The following is a 22246-nucleotide window of genomic DNA, read 5'->3' as shown; positions in this document are numbered from 1 at the left end:
CTATTTTGGTTGCTTACACGTATTTGAGTGTAAATACGTATATAAATATATTTTGATACTTTTCAAAAATATTAAAAGAAAAACTAAAATTATTTTTTATTATTTAAGTGGATGAAATTTTTTTTTTGGCGCTTTTCAAAAAGAAAATAAAAAATATCAGAAAAACTGATATAATTGAACTATAAATACTGCTATAAACATAAAAGCATAAATTAAATAATGTTTAATAAAAAATTAAATCATTAGAATAATGTAAGATAATCAAAACTTATTTGGAATGAGTAGTTTAAAATAACAGGAGTTTAACAATCTTTCTGAGTAATAAAAAATATAGAAAGCGTTGAATTATACTCGAAATTTAGTATTCGATTCTTTGGATTTAGAGGATTAAGATTTAGTATTTTCTGATGATCTTCAGAGCTTTACATTATAAAATATTGAAGTAAGTCCATTCCCAACAGAATCTAGGAAAGTTATGAAATATATTGAGACTTCTTTACTTTAGTAGTTCCTTGATAAAAATAATTTTATCGAAATTAACAATTATTCAGTCATATTTGTTAATATTGATGATCTTTCTTATCATAATTTTGAAAATATTTTGAACTTAGATCACCTTTTTGGTAATGTAGAATTCAAGTTAAAAAGTAGCAAGATAGTTACAGATAAAATTTAAACATTTATTATCTAAGGATCAACTGAAAATCTCCTTTTATTAGATAAGTTGAATTACTATACACAGCCTTTAAATGCTACACAGAGAGGAGGAAAAAGATTGATTTTTCACTCAAATTAATTGTCTTATTGTTTAACAGAAATGATTGAAAAGAGCAATTTTTTTGACAAAAAATAATTTATGAAGGTCAATAATGTATTTAGACTAAACAATTTCGCACCAGGAGATAAAAAATTCAAATCTCATTATGACACTCCATTTGCAGACAAATCATAAGGATTGTACTCTAAATATACTATGCTTATTTACTTAACAGGAAACAAAGAAGTTTAAAACGAATAACCTCCTTTAGCGATTGAAAACATCTCATTCAAAAAAATATCAGAAAACAGCTGCATAATTTTCGACTAATAACTTTAGCATGAAGGAAATGCTTATTTTGATAATAATAAGATATTCATTAGAACAGAATTAATTTACAAAATAGATGGATTGAATTATAATGAAAAAGTAGCATAGATGTTTAATATGGCTTGTTATATGACTAAAGAGATTGATTAGCAATAATATTCTGCAGATTTGTTTAATAAATGTGTAAAAATGAGATACAATATTCCAGATGAAAAAGAAGAACTAAAAAAAGTTTACTTATTTAAAAGAAATCTAGATATAGTATATGTGACGGATGGTAATTATTACTGGTTTCCTCTATATGTCCCATTAGAACTAATTGGCACTTTGATTGTATTAGATTACTTTAGTGGTAAAGTGTATAGTCTTAAAAATATTAAAATTTAGACAAAACTTATCAAAAATATTGACAACTCAAAAAATGAAGAAGAAATAGATAAATTTATTTTTGATATTGTTAACCAATAAAATTTTGAAGATGAAGAGATAACAGAAAGCAGAGCCCAATTTTTATAAGATTTAGAAGATTATGTTCCCAAAACCCTCTGTGAGAATTTTACTTTTTACTAATGTGGATGTGGTCTTCTACATAAAGATGATATGACATAGGCAAAGTAATTATTTAAAATAGAAAAAATAAATGCAGTTAAAAATTTAAAAAATATTTTGAATTAAAATTCTGTTTTGATATTTGATAATTTGATTAAAATTAATCTTGATGAAATTAAAACCGAATTAAATTCAAATAATGAGCGAAATGGTTTATCTTCAGGTAAGATAATATTTTCTAACCAACTCAATATCTAAAATTCAATTAATTTTGCATCTTGTAATTGTGAGCAAGAAATATATGAAGAAGATGTTATGCTTTTTCGTACTAAAAAACTAAATACATTTAGACTTCCTTAGATTTTATTTAAAATGTAAACCGAAGGGATTAAACTATCTATTGATATGTTTAAAAATGGATTTATTTATAATTCAACTGATACATTTTAGTAGCCATATACCAATAAAGATGAAACATATAAGAATCACAAAAAGAAATAGAAATAATATAGAAAATAATAGTATGGAAAATATTATAAATAGTATTTTCCCTAATAAGAAAGTGATAGCTCTTCAGAAAATGAAGAATCGGATAATGATGATTAAAATAGCTATGACGAAGATTAAAACAGTGATGAAAGCAATTACATGATCTATTCATATAATGAAAATAAATTAGATGAAGAGTCTGTGAATGATAAAGATAGCTAAGAAAGTGAGTAAGAAGATGAACCAAATAGATGTAATTAAAAAGTAAATAAATAAAATAATGAATTTATTATTAGCTAAAAAAATTTTTATTTTTAAATATAATTTTTGTAAATAAAATTTTAGTATCCAGAGAAATAAAAGAGTAAAGATAGAGAATCAGTAGCTTTGAAAAATTAAAAGAAACTGGTGAAAAAAGATTATTCATGATAAATTATAATTTGAATTTAAACATTAAGTTTGTTTTATTCTTTGTATTTAAATTTTGTCTGAGATTAATTTCTATCTATCTAAAAAAATTAGCAATTTTATTTATTAATTTGTAAATACTGCAAATCCTCATATATTAAGTAGACTTTTTTATTTTAGAATCATTTTATGAAAATTTTATTATAATAGATTTTCAAATCATATTAATCATTTCATGTACTTAATTTTTTCATTAAATTTAGAGTAGATTTTCAAATCTGCATCAATATTTACTTAATTTTTTTTCATTGAGGTCTACCTACTACACTTATAAACATGATTTTAATTAAACATTATAAATGGTATCAATCCTTAATAGAATAAAAAAAAGATTTAAAAAAATAAATTACTTAGATTTTAAAAATTTATTTTCATTGTAAGATTAAATGTAATTAATTATATGATTTCTTTTAAGAATAAATTTATTTAAACTATTGCAAACAAAAAAATGATCAAATAAATAGCTTTTAGAGAAGCAAAGTAAGGATTAATTATTAAGTGCAAAAAGAAATTTAACTTAGTTTATATTTTGAAGACAGATTACAATCCATTTAAAGTAAATATTTCATCAAAATTTGTATTGTTTGATAATATCTTTTTTATAAAAATAATAGTTTTTATTTTGGATTATAGAAGTTATTTGATTTTAAAATTAACAAGAAATTTGGCATAAAAGTTTTTTATGACGCTTTAAAAGGACATAAAAAGTTAATTGTCTTTTTTGGCTTTTGAATTCAGAATAAAAGTGTAATATGAAAAGAAATTATAACAATAATTATAATTAATTTTTGCCAGTGGAGTGGTGGAGTATGTTTCGTTATTTATTTATTAAATATTAAGAAAATCAATCAATTAATCTTAAAAAAAGCTAAGAAAGATTATTTAAATTTTAGCTTGATTTTTTTTTTTCAGTGTATTCGTCAATTAAGTATTCAAAGGTATTTACTTGGCTGAGAATTTATACTTACCAAAATAAATATGCATAATAATAATGGTTTATTTTTTGGATCATAAATATGCATAAAAACTTGGGGGAAATACGAATTTGCTTAAATTAAAAAGAAAACTATATAATTATAAACAAAAGAGGAGTTGATATGTGTGTGAGTATTAACTACTCTAATGTATCAATATTATTTTTATATTTTTGTTATTCTATTTTTATTCAATTAGCTACACTATTTATTATAACTCAATATCTCCTTTTTAACTTGGAGACAAAAAAGACATTAATTTTTTAAGAATTTTACTTTAAGCATAGTTTTTTTTTTGAAATTTGAATAGCAAGCTCATCTCCAGTATGATTGCTATGAATAAGCAAATAAATATTTCAAAATTTACACTTCATATTTTTGATTTTCTTTATTTTGGAGAGACATTAATAGCATTTATATTAAGAAATAATTACAGATAGATTTTAAAATTAAAATGCAGAAAATAAGCTATTAAGTTAGCGGTAATCGTAATAAAAATAGGGAAAAGAATATAAATACAGGAAAGGTTAAAATATAGCAATTTATTATAAATTTGTAAGGAAGAAGAAATGAAAAGGAGCATTTTTATACAAACCCATTGATGTTTGATATGAATTGATAGATTAATTTTTGTTTGCTTAGGTTTCAATAAAAAAGTGAACAAATAAAATAGGTGTTTTGCTTTGTTTGGTGGAATAGCAAAATTTTTATTAAAAATAGTGTTTTGAATTTGTTTAGCTTTTTGAATGTTTTTTTGAAAATTAATAAAAAGGGATTTTTTTTTGCAATAATTTAAGTATTTTGATAATTAAATTTTCTCTATACTATGATGAGATAGAGTACTTGTCTTGTATTCGTTAAGCGGTAACTTAAAACATTATTTAAAATATTTAAGCTATAAATATTGAGAGGTCTATCAGAAAAGACTTAACTTTTTAAATCAAAAAAGTGTTAAAAATTGTTAAAATAAATATTAAAATTTTGAATCCATCCAAGAAATAAATAGAACAAGCAATTCAAGTAGTAAAAGAATGTATGAAAACTGGTAGATGAAAAAAAAATTTGTGAAAATTGAGACGAAGTTTAATTAAAAAAGAAAATGAAATGGGGAAAACAATGAATGAAAGACTACTTACTGCTACTTTTGCAATTAAAGAAAATCTTATTTTTAATTATAAAAATCACACTAAAATTTATTTATTATTCTTTCAACCCAAAAATTTTTTAATTTTGGAAGAAGATTTGATTTTTTTTAGAAGTAATCAAGAAAGACAGACAGACAGACGGTCAATAAATTTATAATAATAATAATTATAAATTAGTTTTTTGACTCCAGCTTTCTTTCAACTTCTGAAATCTTTTATAGTTCAAATAATTTGTTGATTTCATTTCTCTTTTACATATTTTATTTTGTTTTACTTCACAAAAGTACCAAGAGCTTCTAAAAACTTTTGGAGGCGTCTCTCCTCATTTTACTTTGTCAAAGCTCATTAAATTTATATTTATAGTAAACTGAGTTTATTTGGAGATGCTTATAAATTAATTTAGTGCGAGCATTTTGTTTGTATCTTTTTTGAGCTTAATATATTTTCTTTGTTTTAAATTGCCACTTAAAAAAAATAGATAAATTTAAAAGAAAATAAATAAAACTGGCTGATTAAAATAACATTTAGCTCGTCTTTTACTAGTATTCATGAACATCCCTCCAAATTAACTAAATAAAAATGGTTTAAAAACTGTTAAAAAATTTAAAAACAGTATAATCATAAATAATTCAAATTATTATCTTATTTTATACTTGTGAATTCAAACTTTTAAATACCTAAATCCTCGTCTAATGAAATCTAATTGAATTTGTAGCATGGGTTGTTAGCTGTACAAATAAAAGTGTTACTTTTTTAACTTAGAATTTTTGTTAGATTTTGTATAATAAATAGTGTGTTATAAAAAAAGAAAGGACGATTAATGTAATATTTATTTATAAATATTATTAATCAAAAAAAGGGGCAAAATCAATCAAGCTTATCAAAAAAAAAAAAAGAAACAAGAAAAAAAGAAGCAAATTCATCAACATTAAGTTTTGATCATAAAAATATCAATCGAAATTGCTTTTTAATTTTTAAAAAGAGATTTTATTGATTGTTGTTGCTTAAAGTTCATTCAATTAATAAAGTAAATTACTAATAGCTTCTTATTTATTTATTTGTTTTATGATAGATACTCAAAAATAAAATAAATCAATCGCAAAAAAAAATAATAAATATATAAATAAATAAAAATCTGGCTAACACATATTTCATTATAAAAAGACAATTAATTTATCATTAATAAGAGAAAGAAGAAGGAAAAGTCTTTAGTTATTAAAAACACACTAAAATCAATACAATTAGAAATACCTAAAATATTGACTGCATAATAGACATACATACATAAATACAAAGACAAAGAAATAAATAGATTAATAAACAATCAAAAAGATAAAAAGGAAAGAGAAAGAAAGAGTCTTGAAAGGATTAGTATTGTATTAAATCTTACATACTTAAATAGTTTTTGATAAGTAATTCATTTCGTGAATTAATTAATTAATTTATAAATAATATAATTAAGAAATAATTAAATAAACAAAAAAACAAATTATATCTAATTGGATAATAACAGATATTCGCTAACAAGCAAGCAAGCAAGTATAGGCACAAAAAAACTAAACAAAAAAACACTAATAATCAGTCCATCTACTAACTTACTAGTTTACCTGTCAATAAATTTTCTTTTAGAATATCTGTTGTAGCGTCAACCAATATCTTATTAGTTGAAAATAAATTGTTCAAAATTAAGCAGAAATGTTAGACAGTCATAATCAATACAACAACCATTTGCAGTCTCACTAGTCTGATATCAACATCAATTTTCGCAGCAGATAGAGCGTTTACTAGGGATTTCTGAGTAAGGACGTTTAAGTCTACCATGATAGCAGCAATCAATCTTAAATGCTTGAACAGATGAAGATTCCTATCAACGATGATTGCATTCAAATCCTTGATTGGCTTGACAATATTTACTTGGAATATGGTATTCCTCTCAAGCAGGCTTAATATATCAACATTTGGGATCCAGTAGAAAATCACTACATTGACATAACTCGCATTCGCTCCATTCCTTGCTACAATTTCAAGCAAGCCTAGCCAATTTATTTGAGGTATCTTCCTAACTAGGAGCATGCTGTGCCTCCCCATGCTAACTACTAATCGATGATTGACGAAAATATGTCTTGCAATTATCATATTGAAAATCCTTTGTATTAAAATAGTCAATAAAACAACTTATTTAATAACTCCTTGTAATAATCATCTTCTATATAGAATACAAATAACTGGTACAACATATAATAGCAAAGTACTTCTTCTTCATTCTAAGTAAATAACTTTCATGGTACCTTCAACAATGCCAAATCAAGTAGCAAAACTCTAAGTAACTAAAGCTACCAGCGTACAAACTCAGATGCAGGTTCAAACAATTCTACAGCATCAACAAGTAACTCTAGTATTAGACCTAAAAGATAATCAATGGTATCTGAGTCTAGCAATAGCAAAAGCAGCCTAACAAATAATGCTTTTACAAATAGCAGCGTCCATAATACAGTAGCTAAAAATGAGAAGATGGTTAATTCTGAAAATTTACACAATCCAAGAAGACTTATCGATTAATTAAAGTAAGAAGCTAATTCCTCATCACCAATAATAGATCATGATGAAAATGTGATGAAAAATTTAAAAATGGAAGATTAAGGAAGTTCCTTTGCTTCTACTATAAATATAGGTACAGGTAATGGGTACACTAGTAAATCTATCCAGCTGAACTTAAAGAAAGAATATATTCATGAATCTTCTGACAATATGCAAGCTAGCGGGGAATTGAATGGAATTTAGAATAATGTTGTCAATAACTCTACTTGTTCAAATAAATAATCGAATGGTAAGACAAAACATAAAGATTCTGATTAATTGTCATAAAAAGATATGTGCTCCACTCCTCAGTAAAATGAATAATAAACAAGTAATTTTCATATTATTTTTAAGAATTACATATAAAATCTATCAAGTTTAGTCATACTTACTTCCACATACATAAAGTTGCAAATATTAATTTTAAGGGCATTTTTTTAATTTCTCTGCCTTATTGTTTGCAAATTAACTAACTCTCTTTTTATAAACAAACAAACAAAAAATAAATGCAATCAATTAATCAATTAATGAATGAATGAATGATAAATTAGCAAATAAATTAACAAATCAAGTAAAATTGATATCTAACTTTTATAATAAATATTAACTCACCTTCAAAAATCTAAATACAAATTCTAAATTTTTATTTGATATTTTCTTCAAATCTTATTTCCTCTCTGCTTCTTTCTTTCTTTATTTCTATTTATCTATCTATCTTTTTAAGCTTAATTCCTTGCTTTCTGTTCGCAGCAATATCCTAAAAATAAATAAATAAATACTCTTGAATCCCATCTAAATTTTATAATTTTAAATGATCGATTTTTCTTTAATCCGTTTTGCAAATCTCTATTCCAATCATATGGCATTCACAATTTTAGAATGTAGCCAATATTTACGAATAAAGCAATAATAAATCTAAAAATATCACTCAAATCTTCTGCGTACATGCTATTAAGCCTATTGGCAATACCTAAATACTGCTAAATTTGAAGCAAAATTAGAATAAGCTTACAAAAATTATAATATTTAAACAAATTACTAAAAAAAATTGTTTGCTACTTGCGACAGACAATTGGAAAATGAAAGATTTAAGTCAAAAATAGACTATTATAGCAAATTTAAAAAATTTAGTGAGATATTTCATCAATAAAAAACTCTTTTTCTTTCAATAAATTTAAAATAATATATAGGCTTTGGATGAACAAAATTGGATTATATTGAAATATTCTTAAATTCGCATATTACGTCAAAACAAACTCAAAAGCCTATTATTAATGCGAGTTCTGTTTTTCACCAAAATTTTAAGGGTGGGAAAAGAAAATAAATAGATTAAAAATAAAACTCAAAATTGAATGGGATTTAGAAGAAAAGTAGCAAGTAGCAAACAAAGCAGAAAATACAACAAAAGCAGTTCATTTTTAATATAAAAATTATTTATGTACTATAAACCACCATCCCTTATTTTTCTATCAATTTCTGCCTGCAAAGAATAAAATATTTAAGACTCGCTTAACATTTCAATACAAATAAATAACTAATTTTAGGCATAAAAAGGTAAATAAGAAAAATTTTTAAAAGTTGAACAAACGCAACTTCAATTTATCTTTATAGATCGATCAGCTTTTCTATTAGTTAAAAACCACAAACCAAGAAAATTTTACTTTACTCTTCAATAGTTGCAAATTAATTATTTTTCTCAACTATTATTTAAAATCCACTCACACACTCACTCACTTGTAACTTTATTCATTTTCTTGCTGCAAATTATAAATCTAAGCATAATTTTACTAATATCATTTTATACAACTTTAGATTTATTTAAAAATAAAGTGTAAAGAAGCTATATACTTTTCAGAGATATAAATAATTAAATCCCATTTATAGCAATAAATAGAGACTGTAATCCAATATTAAATAGTAATAGACACAATAAAGATAATGCAAATATTGTATATATTTATAAATAATATAGGTTATTGCATAATTTTTACACATTATAATTGAGATTTCATATTATTTTTGAGAAAATACAAATATTTTTCTATTTTAATTGCTAAATATATCTTCATTTTACATCTAAAATAAATCTAAAGCAAGGATAATTTATTTATATTGGCGAAATAATGTAAAGCAATGAATAATCCTTTTTAATCAAGCAATAAAAGATAGACATTAAATGAGAGAAGTTATTTTTGGTAGAATTTTGCTTAAAAGAGTTAAAAAAAACATAAAATTTTTTTAATATTTATCTTTACATATCTTACTTAACTTAAACAAATTCTATAGCTTTTACATTTATTTTAATGACATCTACTTAAAAATACAATAATATTGAGATTAAACAAAGGTTTAAATTGATAATAACATAATATAAAGTAAAAGCTTGATATAATGAAATGTACAAATTCAATTTAAAGATTAAATACATGAAATATTAGTTTTTAAACCAGCAATAAAAAAATAGGTTAAAAGGTGAGCCTTATTTAAGCATATTTAGCTAACTGCCTTAAGATGTTTGATCAAAAGCTTAACTTATAATTATTTGTTAATGCGTAAAACAGCAAATTGATCAATATTCTAATAAAAACATTAGCTGAAATAATAGAAAAATTTTTGATCGATTTTAATGAATTTGAAAAGAATTTGCTGTATTTTTCAGAATTGATCATATATCCTCTTTATAATATTAATTAAAAAATTCACTTTTTTTTGAGAATTTTATACAATATTCTGGCTTTTATTGACCTTTTTTGTTTACAAAAGCCAGCAATTCAGATCAAATATTAACATTTTAAGTTTTACCGCAGTTAAATTAGCTTTAATTGTTTACTTGAAAGTCTAAATAGATTTTTGAATACTTTTAATTCAAATAGATATAAATTTATTTGCTATAACTATTATTGTTAAACATTCACATTTATTAGAGGGAAAGATTTCTCAAACTAATTATTTATTTACCAAAAATTTGCAAAAAGAAGAAAAAAATTTTATAAAGTTAATTTTTGATCGACTTTTAGATCAATAATTTACAAGGAGTTAATGCTTTTTTCCACTTAGTTTCTTTTAATGAAAATTCTTATTTGAAGCAATTATTTTCTAAAAAAAAAATAAATAAATAAAAACTGATAGACTTTGTTAAAATTTTTTGATTTTTTTCATCTACAATCAATAATCATCAGTCTTTTTCAAAAAATTAATTCTTTTATCATTCAGCAGATTTTAAATTTTTTTTAATAATCTTCTAGAAAATCACAAACACATTCCACGCGAGAAGAGAGTTAAAGAGAGATAAATCAGCTATGTCAAAGGAAAAGTTGATGAGTGGCGTAATCTCTATGAACATGGCTTCATTAATCCTCGTGGGGAAAATGAAAAAGTGAATTTAGACGTAGCAGCTTAAATTGTTGGTCTCTCAAGAAAAACTTTAGATGATTATTATGCCTAATTGCGTAAGGCTCAAAAATATGGTTTTGATTTTGACACAAATTCTTCTGAGAAGATGGGTACACTTAGAAAGTACGTCAAAAAGATGTCAGAAAAAGACGTCAACGCAGGAGATGATGAATCCCTAGACACTGATAATAATACCAGCTCTAAGAGCAATTTCAATACTCCTCAACTTAAGCCCTCTATCCCCTCAGATATAATCAAGCAAGAGTTATCAATGTCTGTCGGACATCCTTCCAACGCTCGCAAATACTCTGAAAACAACTTAGACTTGTCTCGCTAGACTTCAATCCCCTTAAAGCATGCAATTTCGACTCCTCAATAACAACAACCTCAATCACTCTTCAACTAAGTGAAAATTGAACCAACTAGCTACTCATAGAATATTATTAGCATCCCTTAAACTTTGCAATAGCAAAAAGATGTCATCAAATCAAATTAATTTACCATTTAAAACTATAGCCAAAGCCAACAATTCAAAATTGAAAACTCTAACTACGAAGAAAAAGCCACTGAACATTGCATGAATTTAGAAGAAGTTGATAATAACAACAATATGTGTAACAACGAAGAACCTATGGAGCAAGAAGATGATGATAACTTCACAGATTACATCAACTCTGAAAACAACCCAAAAGAAGAATAAAACGACGACTGATTCAGCTAAAGACTATGAGAAAAATAATATCTTAAACCCTTAAAAATAAATGGGTGTAACTAATTAAATTAATTTAACTTATAATTTCAAAAATAAAATAAATAATAAACAAGTAAATAAATAAATAAATAATCTATTTTAATAATTTAATAAATAATATATTAAATTAAAATATAAAGAAGACTTCAATCAATCAATCAATCAAATTTTAGTTAGTTTTAAAAAGAAACAAATATACCATCAAAGCAAAGCATCCGTAAATGATGAGCAATATGAAATATTTACCAAATTACAATCAATAATTAGATTGATTAAACCCACTTCAAGTAGTCAAGAAACAAGATAATCTTGCTGTAGGTTTATTAAATCTCAAAAATGCATCAACTTAATAACAAAAAACGAATCATCAATTAAACTCTACCGATAATCATTTATCTTAGTAACTAAATTAATTATATAAATCAAAGCCTAAAAAAGTCCAACAAATGCATAGATTATGTTTCTCTTGTCACTCAGCATAACAAATGCAACAGACTTTTACAATTTTAATTAAAATAATAAACAAAAAAATATATAAATAGAAATTCTCTTTAGATTCCTAAAAGTTAATTTAAACCTCTCATAATAAAGGTTATTGATGTATCAAATACAGAAAAAAGCACATCCAAGTAACCTGCTTTAAGAGATTCCGATTATCGAAGAACAAGCTAATAAATAAATAAATACTATATCTAATATATACTAAATTGATTAGAATTAATAACAACTATAATCTTAATATTTTATTAATTTTTATATTAAAATACTATTATCTTCAATTAAATTCAACAATCAACAGTAATTTATTTTTTATATCAGTAAATCTAACAATAATTGTCATCAAAATTAACACAACATAAAATAAATTGACACATCCACTGCTCATTCATTAATTAATTATCTTATTTGCTCATTCAAAACCTTAATTAAATTTTATTTTACTTTTCATTTATATTTTCATTATTTATTCTTACAAATGGCATTTTAATTGTTTTTAGTAAATGTTCTTATTCTTACTTAATTTTACAAAAATATTCATTTAAAAATGTAGTTTCACTTTGAATATATTTTATAAATTAAAAATAATAACATAAACTGAATTAATCTATCAACAAATTAAGCAATCAAAACAAAAAAACTTTCCTCAAAAATTTAAAAGTTCAATATTTAAAATTAGGGTAATTATAGAGATAAATAATTGTGAAACTCTAAAAATTAATTTTTTTAATTTTATTTGTCAATGAAGAGTTATTTAATTTCTATAAAGTGATTGAATATAAATCAATATTATTTTAAGTTTACTCTTGAATATTTATTAATAAAAATCTGCTTTTTAAATAAACAAAATTTTGAATTTTTTATATTAATTAATTAGAAAAAGTACATTTCCATTTCCAAGATTAGAAAAGCAAAAAGTTTTATAACATAAAATGATAATTACAAGTTTAAATAAGGTAATATTTATTTAAAATTGTTTATCCAAATCATTTTACAAATTTAATACTAAAAAGTTTATTTCTTCTGAATTATCGGATCACTAAAACCTATAGTTAAACTTAAAGTAATTTATTTATTCTTTCATAAGTAAATTTTATCTATTTATTTTCTATTATTAAAAAAGTTTTAACAAAATTGGGGATAAAGCAACATATGAACTCTCAGAAGCTCTCTAAAAGTGTTCAAACATAAAATCTTTAAAACTTAATTTAAAGTAGAATCATTTCAACAGATTTTTATTTTATTTATATCCTGCTGCTTATCTTTGAAAAAATAAACTTTACTCTATTATTTATTTTCACTATTATAATTAAATTTGATTGTAATTTTGTTTTTAATTTTATAAAACAAAAACAGGAATAATAATATTGGGGAAGATGGTATTCATTAGATTGGTATTGGTATTGGCTAATGCAAATAATTAGAAGATCTTATGATTGACTTGAGGTAAAATATTCATTGATAATATTAGTTTTATACAATATGTTTTAAATTAAAAGATAAAATCAAATCGGTCATTATGGTTTGTGCTTATTGGGAACTGAATTAGGCAAATGCACTAATTTAAAAAAATTAATTTTATTCTTACAGTAATAAAGCATAAATTAATTTTTTATCTAAATTATTTCATTTTAATATATTCTAGTGAAAACTAAATAATTGGTAAATATGTTTCTGAATTTAGTAAAGGTTTATCAAACTGTATTAATTTAAGCAGTTTAAAGTTAGAAATAAGGTAAAACTTTTAATTACTCTAAATCAACAATAAATTTAATATAATTAAAGTAAAGGTAATATTAATGATGATTTTGTTTCTAGTCTATCAGAATTGCATAATTGCAAAAACCTTAAAAATCTAACATTGTACTTATCGTAAATAATTAAAACTATTTAATTTTTATAGTTTCTCCAAAATTAATACCAACTTTTATTTATTTTATATAATCAAAAAGTTTTTCAAAAATAATTTGAAAAAATTTGATAAAAAAATAATTTAAAGAAAATTTTTTAAAATTATAGAAATAACAAAATTGAAGGAAGTGGATTATTAGATATAAAAGATTTTGTAAATCTTTAATATTTAGTTCTTGATTTGAAGTAAGTTCAATTTTATTTAAATATCATATTAAAATTTTAATTTATTTCTTAAAAGATAGAATAAAATTGAGGAAGAAGAATCCTCAGGTATAGGGTTGGCTTTAGAAAATTTAACAAACTTAATTTTTCTTAACATCGATTTAAGGTATGTTATTCTAATTTAAAGCAAACTTAAAATCTTTTTGATATTATTTTAAGAGGTTTTAATTTATAAATAGCTATTTTATTACATTATTATGCATATAAACTTGTATATATTAAAAGAGTCAATAGAATAAAGTAGCTAGGTGCTTATTTTATAGGAAAAGGATTAGCTTAGTGCTAAAATTTATACAATTTAGAACTGAACTTATTGTAAAATTAAATAAATATTATTATATGGAGATAAAAATCTGAGCAAATTTAAAATTAATACTTAGCAAAAATAAAATTGGAGATGAAGGTACAATAGATTTAGGTTAAGGAATAGCTTAATGCCTAAGCTTGAATTCTGTTATTATCAATTTAAGGTATTTCATTTGATTGATTGCTAAAAATTTTAAAGACTTTATTAAAATAATTAAGTGAAAATGATGTTTCTGATAGAGGAGCTTCATGCCTATTTTCATCAATAGGATACTGCTAAAAACTTGAAAATTTAATTTTAGACTTAAAGTAAAATTAAACTTTAAGTTACATGTTTTTACTCACATTTATATATTTAATATCATTTTCTTGTTTGAATATGATAAAGTCGAAACACAATTAGAAATGAAAATGAATCTAATTTAGGTATAGGAGTAGGAAAATGTTAAAATTTGATTAGCTTAACTCTTTACTTGAAGTAATTTTGATTTTAAATATTTCATTACTTAATCAAATTTTTTAGCTTATTTTAAGTTATTTTAGTTAATTTTTAGTTAGACATTTTATTTGTAAATTTTTAAATTAAAAGATTTAATCAAATAAAAGAAGAGGGTTTCTTTGAGCTTTGCAACGGAATTGGAAAATGTTAGAAAATTGAGAACCTAGAAATAAATCTTGGGTAATTAATTAATCTGAAAATAATTGCTTACAATAAAATATACATTTTTTTCACTTAAAACAAACATATAAATTTGTAATTTATGATATTTTAATATTAATAAAAAGCGATAACCATATTGGGGCTTAAAATAATAACTAATTATAGCTTGATTTGAATTCTTGTATTAATCTTAAGCAATTGACAATTAGTATAAAGTAAATATTAATATTAAACAATTAATGCTGCTTAATTTCAATCCACTATGAGAACAACCAAACAAACAAACTAAATAAATAATTTTTTAAATTGCAGCTAAATATATTTTTATAAAATTCAAGCATATTTTTAGCTATCAATTTTATATTCTAGTGAAGAAAAAGCAAAATTCCTTATCTATTTATCATGAAAAATATTAGTTCAATAATAAGATCAACTTTAATTTATATTAGAAATTAAATACTTAAATTTAAATAATAAAATTATTATATTTTAATGATATATGCAAGTATGAGTTTTTAATTTTTAAAAAAAATATATTTCAATAAAAGATAAAATAGAGTTGGAAATCTTCTAGCGTAAAATATAGTAAACGGAGTTAGCAGGTGCTAAAATTTAAATTTTGCAACTATTTTCTTTAAGTAAATATTTTGTTTGCTAAATAAATATATTAATGAAGAACTATTTAATTTTAAAATAGATTAAATGGCATCAAAAGATAGTTCATCAAGTAAATAATTTAGAACATTTATAAGACTAAAAGAATAGTAGCATTTAATATAAAAATATGATTTTAATTATATTATGAATAAAATCAATAAATTATAATTTCATATCTATTTTGTAAAATGTTTTTTGTATTTTAAATATATTTTAATTTCTCATTTATTAATACAATCTTATTAAATTTGTAAAAAATAACTTTTATTTAAGCCTTTTTAAACTATCTAAGTTTAATTTTATATTGGATTGTGAAAATAGATTTAGTATAGTAGATATAGTAATTTACAACTATATTTGGAGTATATTAATATAATTAAAAAAGGCATTAAAAAAATAAAAAATTTAAAAATGAGTAAATTAATAGATGATTGATTACCTTTAATATCTTTCTTATATTAACCATCATAATTATTCAATTATTAGTTTCTAATAATTTATGAATAATGAAAATGTTAATCATCAAATAAAAGAAGTATTTTGATAAAATGAATAAAAAGGATAGGAAAAGAATGCATTTGAGATGGTAGAGTAATAATAGAATTTTCTTTTATAAAAGAATAGGAATTAAAAATGTTAATTAAAGAGTAGAATAAAGCTGAATACCCTTTAAGATTAATTAAAGGTTATTCTCAATACAAAAGGGAAAAATAAATTATATTGGAATTTATAATAAAACAGCATTTTCAGCTCAAGTTTAATTTTATAAGCTTTTACTTTCATCAAAGAGACTTAAAATAATTTTAGAAATATTTTCTAAACATATTTAATTTTAAGATTTTTGTAAGCACAAAAGAAAAAATTTATTTAATATTTATGGGCCACAATTTAATAGAAATTAAAGAAGCGAAACGATAAATATTTGAAATTTATTAAATAGAATAAATTTAAATTATTGTTTATATCAACATTAATAAAATTAATGAATTTTAATAAATAATATTATTATTTATATCAATATTAAATAAATAAGTTAAAAATAGTGCTAGAACTGTTTTAGGAAATATAAAATTAATTAATTTTTTTTATAGTTTTAATAATAATAAATTATCAAATAGAAAAAAACTAAGTAAGATAGAGGATTTCTTAAATAATATACATAATAACTAAATATAGTAACTAGAATTGAGTATTGATGTTATTTAGTGATATTAAAATAATAAAGATATTAATTAATTAGTTAGTTGTTAAAATTTACTTTCACGTATCAAAGCATTCTTTTACTATTCAAGCACGAGAGTTAATAAAAACCTATAATTAGACTAAATAAATAAAAAATCTAAATATAGTAATTAAGATTCTATGTTTTTCATTAAATTTAAAAAAGAATCAGCAATTAAAAAATTATAATTCAATATATTAAAACAAAATTTAAAAAAGATCAATAAAACAATGACTGAATAAAATCGATAGTAAATGGAGCCTTCTTCAATTATATTCTAATCATAAAACTAAATGTAATTGATATTCAATTAATACTCAAATAAAGAATTTGATTATAAAAATAATTTATAAATTTAATTAAACAATGAGGAATAATAACCATAGCTATTATAAAATAATAACTAAAATTTAATATTTTACATTTTATATTTTTTTTTAAGCTATTATGAAAAATATTCAATATCTGCTAACTAAAACCACCTAAATTACAATATAAATTCAAAATAAACTTAATAAAACATTCAAGCAGAATATTTGATTTAAGATTAAGAATTATAAACTAATTATTTAGAAAATATTTAATCAAAAAATCACAAAAAATAAAAAAAAGTTTTATAAATATGCGTAAACAAAAATGAAACTAACTAATATAATTAATGCGACTTCTATAAAAGCTAGTTAAATAAATTTAATATAAATAAACAAAAAGAAGTATTAATAAATATTTCTGATTATGCATATCTAAACGGTGATTAAGTTCTCAATAGGATCAAATTCCCTTCTTCATTTTAAGTTTCAGAAGCTTAACTAATAATAGAGCAAACTAGAAGTAGATCAAATGATCTTAATTTAGATCACGATGGATTACATTTTAGATCTAGAGACATTGGTAAAATTTGATTCTAGTAAATCTAGATAGATAGAAATATAGAAATTATTAATAAATATTCTTTAAAATTTTACTGATATTACTAAACATACAAGCAAACTAAACAAAGGATATAACTAAAAGTTTAGATATTTATAAGACTTCATATTAATTTTTCATTTAAAAAAAATAATATAAATAAGCTTTTTATGATAACAAACCAATATATAACATTATATTTAACTCTCTAATTAATTATACTTAATGTTTAAATAGAAATAATAAAATTTCTAAAATAATAAAAACCATAATTATTATTTATTGATAAAATTAATTTATATTAAAATATTTATTAAAATTTATTTTGTAAAATTATTTAAGAATATGTTTTTTTATCACATAAATCTTCAACAACAAAAAAAAGCACTTCATTTATCTTAATTATTTTATTATTTAAAAATGCTAAAATTTTAAATGTGTGATATATTTTTATAAACAAATTAAACAAAACTTAAAAAAAAAATCAATAATAAAATTAAATAAATTGTTTTTTATATTTGATTAGATAAAATTGACAGTTTTTATTAATAAGATATATTCACTTTATAAAATACATAATTTTTATTTTTAAAACTGAATTAACGAGTGATTACTACAATTAAATTTTTAAAAAAATTAATAATAAATTTAAATCCATTTAATTATAAATTCAAATATTTATTTTATTTAAAAAAATTTTTAATAAAATAATTTTTTGTAATTTTATTTAGTTTACACAATAGAACATCAAATTTTTGGTTGAAAAAATTGCTTATTCACATATTTATATTACTCCAATCTAAAAATTTTAAATCATGTGGCTTACTCTAAAATAAATAATTTTGGTTCTAAGATGATGGAGACTAACCATAATTAGTATATTCCATTACATCGTCTTTCTCTTCCTCTTCATATTGTTATTATTTCTTAATTTAAAATTATTCTTCTCTCGCTAATTCTTTTTGATGTTATTGATTAAAGCTCAAATCATCAACACAATTATTTTATGGCATATTGATTTTGGCGTTTTATATAAGATATTATTATTGTTATAGCAAGTTAAAAGATTTATTATTATTTATTAAATTAGAATCTGTTTACATTTATTAATATGGGTATTATTTAGTTATATTCATAGAATGCTCTTTTTACCGATTTTCTTAAACTTCTTACATCTATGTAACTTCTATGTCAAATTTCTTTACTGTGTAGTGGGACGTGTCAGAGATTCGAACTTAAAATTTTTCTATATCTTGTTCGGTAGGAGTTCCTTTAAATATAATATAGCCTCTTTTAAGCTCAAAAAATAGCCAATTAGGTAAATTCAAATTTTTTTGAATGCCATAAGGTGTAAATCCGCAATTAAATAAATTCTTTATTTTAAATAAGCAGCTCTCTGTATCTTATAAATAGGCTTATATTCTCTTTATTTTTTATTTTCTTAACCATAAGGATTCTCCAAAACATTTTTTAAAAAATCCAATTTCTTGATTCACTATTCCAAGAGAATCACCTATCAAAACTTGTTTCAAAATATTTAATTAGTGAGTTTATAGTTTTTCCAATTTATTTTCTAAATTCTCAGATTTTTAGTATATACCAAAAATTTAAATAATTTTATCCTACTTTACTTAATAAGTTTTTATTACTTGATCCAAAGTTATATTTTCAATATATTTTGAATCTCCTCCTTGATTTAAGCATATTCCAACATAGTCTTTGTACCAATCATTGTTCGAATATTTTTGAGATTTTAAAGATAATTTTTTTAAAAACAAGTAAAAGTTTTTTAATTTTTCATCTTTTTCAAGAACAAACCTAGAAAGAAAAACTCTTACTCCTTCAAATATAAATATTTCGTTTTTTTACAAGCATCCACTCCTAAAAAGATTCTTAGAACCCATATACTAATCAAGTATTTTATTATTTTAAATATTTTTAAAAACTCTGTTCATGTCTATTCTTCCATCTTTAGTGCAATAAGTTTCATATATTTCAGGCAATTTGTTTTGTAAAACTGGAAAAGCTTCTTTAAATTAACTATTTTGTTCATATTACAACCTATTTTCAGTTTTATTATTAATATTTAAAGTATTTTGAGAACGCTGAATTTATTTTTGAGTTTCGCCTTGAGCGATTTCACTTTATTTTAGACTTAGATTAGAAAACCTTATTGAACTTTTTCTCTTTTTCTAAATTTCTTTTATGTATAGTTAAACAATTTAATTGGCATACAATACATTCTTACCTAATAGAAGGATAAATTTAATATATAGTTGGTTAGGATGAACACACTCTTTTGAACTAATTATCTTCTTATGACAGAATAGATTGATTATTAAATATCTGTATTTATAAATTTATACAATACTAACTAAGGGAGTTAAGATCTAAAGCAATAAGCTAAGCACGTATGTAAATGGTAGTTTAGTGAGCTTGATAGTAAATATATCTGAAGTAATAGAATATCCATCAGTAGCTATCATTTTTATAGTAATTTTTGTATTTAAAAGAAATATAGGAGCTATTCCACTAAACTGCAGAGAAGTAGGCTAGAATTTTAACCAATAGTCGATTGGGAATACTATAAAACCTACTCCTTATTCATTAGACATCAACTTGACTTCGTACGATATAGGAAAATTATCTGAATCTTAAAATGTATTAAATTGAATATTAATTGTATTTTACTCTATTACAGTCATCTCTGAACCACTGAATTACTCATTAATTTGACTTTAAAGGGAGGATGTTTGTTGTATGTAAGATTTCTAACGTAGGTAGTATTTAGTGGCTTCAATAAAGTTTTAGTTAATGATTAAATTTTCATTTAGACCATCAACAATTACTAAATTTACTTTTAAGGCTTATTTAACTTCATCTGTAATTAAAGGGCTTAAGAAATAAAATATCTTTTATTTCAGTACTTTATTCACTGCATCAAGAGTTCCATAAATTAGAATAGATTAACCGTCTTCAGAAATGGATGTAATAACTCCTGAATATTATTTTTCTACAAAAGTCCCTCCTGAGTTTAATTCAATCGTCATCTGCACTCTAACTTCTTAAGATAGTGAATTTATCATTTCTAAATTATCAGGTTAAAAAAGTAAAGAGCTTGAGACAGAGAAGGATATAGGATTATAGTAAATACCTCTTTAAAGGGTGAGAATTACTAGTTCTACCAAGCGATTTGTTTATGGTAAATCTAGTTATGATAAACTAATAGAAATGCTATTAGGATCAAATGTTACTGATAATAAATTATTATTCATAATAATACCCTTTTCTTTCAGGAGATTAAATATTAACTAACTATCTGTAAGATTTGTAGGGACTTCATCATAGACAAAGCTATTACTTTAAAAAGGCACTGCAGTTTAAATAATCAGAATATTTTAAGTAGAAGTAGAAGATGATGAAGATGCTTATTTATCGACTAGCATTTTTATAGAATTATCAACTTTTATAAATTCTATCCAACTTGGAAGATTGCTTTTTTAAAAATTTTTGTAATAAAAGACATCCAAGATCTACATTCCGTCTGTCGCATATAAAAGGAGAAGCTAGATTAATACACTTTAACCGATTAAGAGATTATTTGAAATAGCTTTAACGGAAGAATCTTCTGTCAGTAAGTAAAATGAAGAGTGTATAGCAATTTAGCTTCTGAGAGGAAAAATTCTAAGACCTTTGTTGCTAGTTGAAAAACCATATTCTAAGCTTTTAAGGACGCAATTAGCAATTGATTATTCATTATTTTCAATGTATTTACTTATAATAACAGGATTATATAAATTGCTGAGATCTATAACGCTTATCATACCATTATAATCCATAGAAGAAACAATAGCATACTTTTCATTAGAGATTAATGTCATGTGATTGGCCCATCCATCAACAGGTATTCTGCTGATAAATTTGAATTATGGGAGAGCTTAAAAATCCAAAATAGCGAAACCTGAAGTACCATCGCAGACATATGCTATATTAGTGTATACGCTAGATTTTAATAGTAACTCAGCCCCATTTGTGTAAGTTTGATTTACCAATCTTGGCTTCATAATATCTGATAGGTCAAGTAAAAAAAATGTTCCAATCGTTCTTGATGCAACGATACAATACTTGTTATCATCTGATAATACTATTGATGAAGGCCATCCATTCAAATTAATAGGGATAAACCAATAGCTTAAAGCTCTTAAGTTAAACTTGTCCTATGAATCATAAATTACTATTCCTTACCCATAGTTAACAACTAAAAGAGTTTCATCTTTAGAGAAAACTAAATCTTCTCCTCTTGGAGGGTTAGCATCAGTAATATTCCCTACTATTGGGAATTCTAAGTCTGTATAGTTAGATATATCATAAATATCATAAATGTACATAAAATAGTTATTTTCTCTAACTGGCCTATACATGTA

At 22.5% G+C, this 22246-nt stretch overlaps 7 protein-coding genes across 7 annotated transcripts; 6 read left to right on the top strand and 1 right to left on the bottom strand. All coding sequences in view use genetic code 6, as the record gives it.

Annotated features, from left to right (window-relative positions):
- Nucleotides 1–250: 250 nt before the first annotated feature.
- On the top strand, nucleotides 251–2554 carry TTHERM_000675818 (hypothetical protein; the record flags this gene model as incomplete). Its single annotated transcript, XM_012797438.1, has 2 exons — nucleotides 251–2389; nucleotides 2471–2554. The coding sequence occupies 2 exons, from the start codon at nucleotides 251–253 to the stop codon at nucleotides 2552–2554; spliced, it is 2223 nt and encodes a 740-aa protein (XP_012652892.1).
- A 1055-nt stretch (nucleotides 2555–3609) lies between these two features.
- On the top strand, nucleotides 3610–4475 carry TTHERM_00675810 (hypothetical protein; the record flags this gene model as incomplete). Its single annotated transcript, XM_001015053.2, has 3 exons — nucleotides 3610–3717; nucleotides 4028–4055; nucleotides 4402–4475. The coding sequence occupies 3 exons, from the start codon at nucleotides 3610–3612 to the stop codon at nucleotides 4473–4475; spliced, it is 210 nt and encodes a 69-aa protein (XP_001015053.2).
- Nucleotides 4476–6407: 1932 nt separating this feature from the next.
- Nucleotides 6408–7820, top strand: TTHERM_00675790 (transmembrane protein, putative; the record flags this gene model as incomplete). Its single annotated transcript, XM_001015051.3, has 1 exon — nucleotides 6408–7820. The coding sequence occupies one exon, from the start codon at nucleotides 6408–6410 to the stop codon at nucleotides 7818–7820; it is 1413 nt and encodes a 470-aa protein (XP_001015051.2).
- Nucleotides 7821–9915: 2095 nt separating this feature from the next.
- Nucleotides 9916–11394, top strand: TTHERM_000675789 (hypothetical protein; the record flags this gene model as incomplete). Its single annotated transcript, XM_012797437.1, has 2 exons — nucleotides 9916–9937; nucleotides 10535–11394. 2 exons carry the CDS (start codon nucleotides 9916–9918, stop codon nucleotides 11392–11394), a joined length of 882 nt encoding a protein of 293 aa, XP_012652891.1.
- A 1469-nt stretch (nucleotides 11395–12863) lies between these two features.
- TTHERM_00675780 (kinase domain protein) lies at nucleotides 12864–15822 on the top strand (the record flags this gene model as incomplete). Its single annotated transcript, XM_001015050.3, has 17 exons — nucleotides 12864–12887; nucleotides 12945–12994; nucleotides 13055–13144; nucleotides 13288–13377; nucleotides 13431–13520; nucleotides 13577–13666; nucleotides 13717–13803; nucleotides 13951–14028; nucleotides 14084–14173; nucleotides 14293–14382; nucleotides 14448–14537; nucleotides 14593–14682; nucleotides 14762–14851; nucleotides 14963–15052; nucleotides 15160–15249; nucleotides 15583–15672; nucleotides 15732–15822. 17 exons carry the CDS (start codon nucleotides 12864–12866, stop codon nucleotides 15820–15822), a joined length of 1410 nt encoding a protein of 469 aa, XP_001015050.3.
- A 1321-nt stretch (nucleotides 15823–17143) lies between these two features.
- Nucleotides 17144–17815, top strand: TTHERM_00675770 (hypothetical protein; the record flags this gene model as incomplete). The annotated part of the gene is made up of 2 exons (XM_001015049.1): nucleotides 17144–17208; nucleotides 17356–17815. 2 exons carry the CDS (start codon nucleotides 17144–17146, stop codon nucleotides 17813–17815), a joined length of 525 nt encoding a protein of 174 aa, XP_001015049.1.
- A 783-nt stretch (nucleotides 17816–18598) lies between these two features.
- Nucleotides 18599–22243, bottom strand: TTHERM_00675760 (hypothetical protein; the record flags this gene model as incomplete). The annotated part of the gene is made up of 1 exon (XM_001015048.1): nucleotides 18599–22243. The coding sequence occupies one exon, from the start codon at nucleotides 22241–22243 to the stop codon at nucleotides 18599–18601; it is 3645 nt and encodes a 1214-aa protein (XP_001015048.1).
- Between the last annotated feature and the right edge of the window lie 3 nt (nucleotides 22244–22246).

Source organism: Tetrahymena thermophila (genome assembly GCF_000189635.1).
Source record: "Tetrahymena thermophila SB210 genomic scaffold scf_8254658, whole genome shotgun sequence".
In the NCBI taxonomy this organism is placed as follows: domain Eukaryota; phylum Ciliophora; class Oligohymenophorea; order Hymenostomatida; family Tetrahymenidae; genus Tetrahymena; species Tetrahymena thermophila.
Note: the sequence above shows the minus strand (reverse complement) of the source record. Positions and strands in the feature narration are given on the sequence as shown.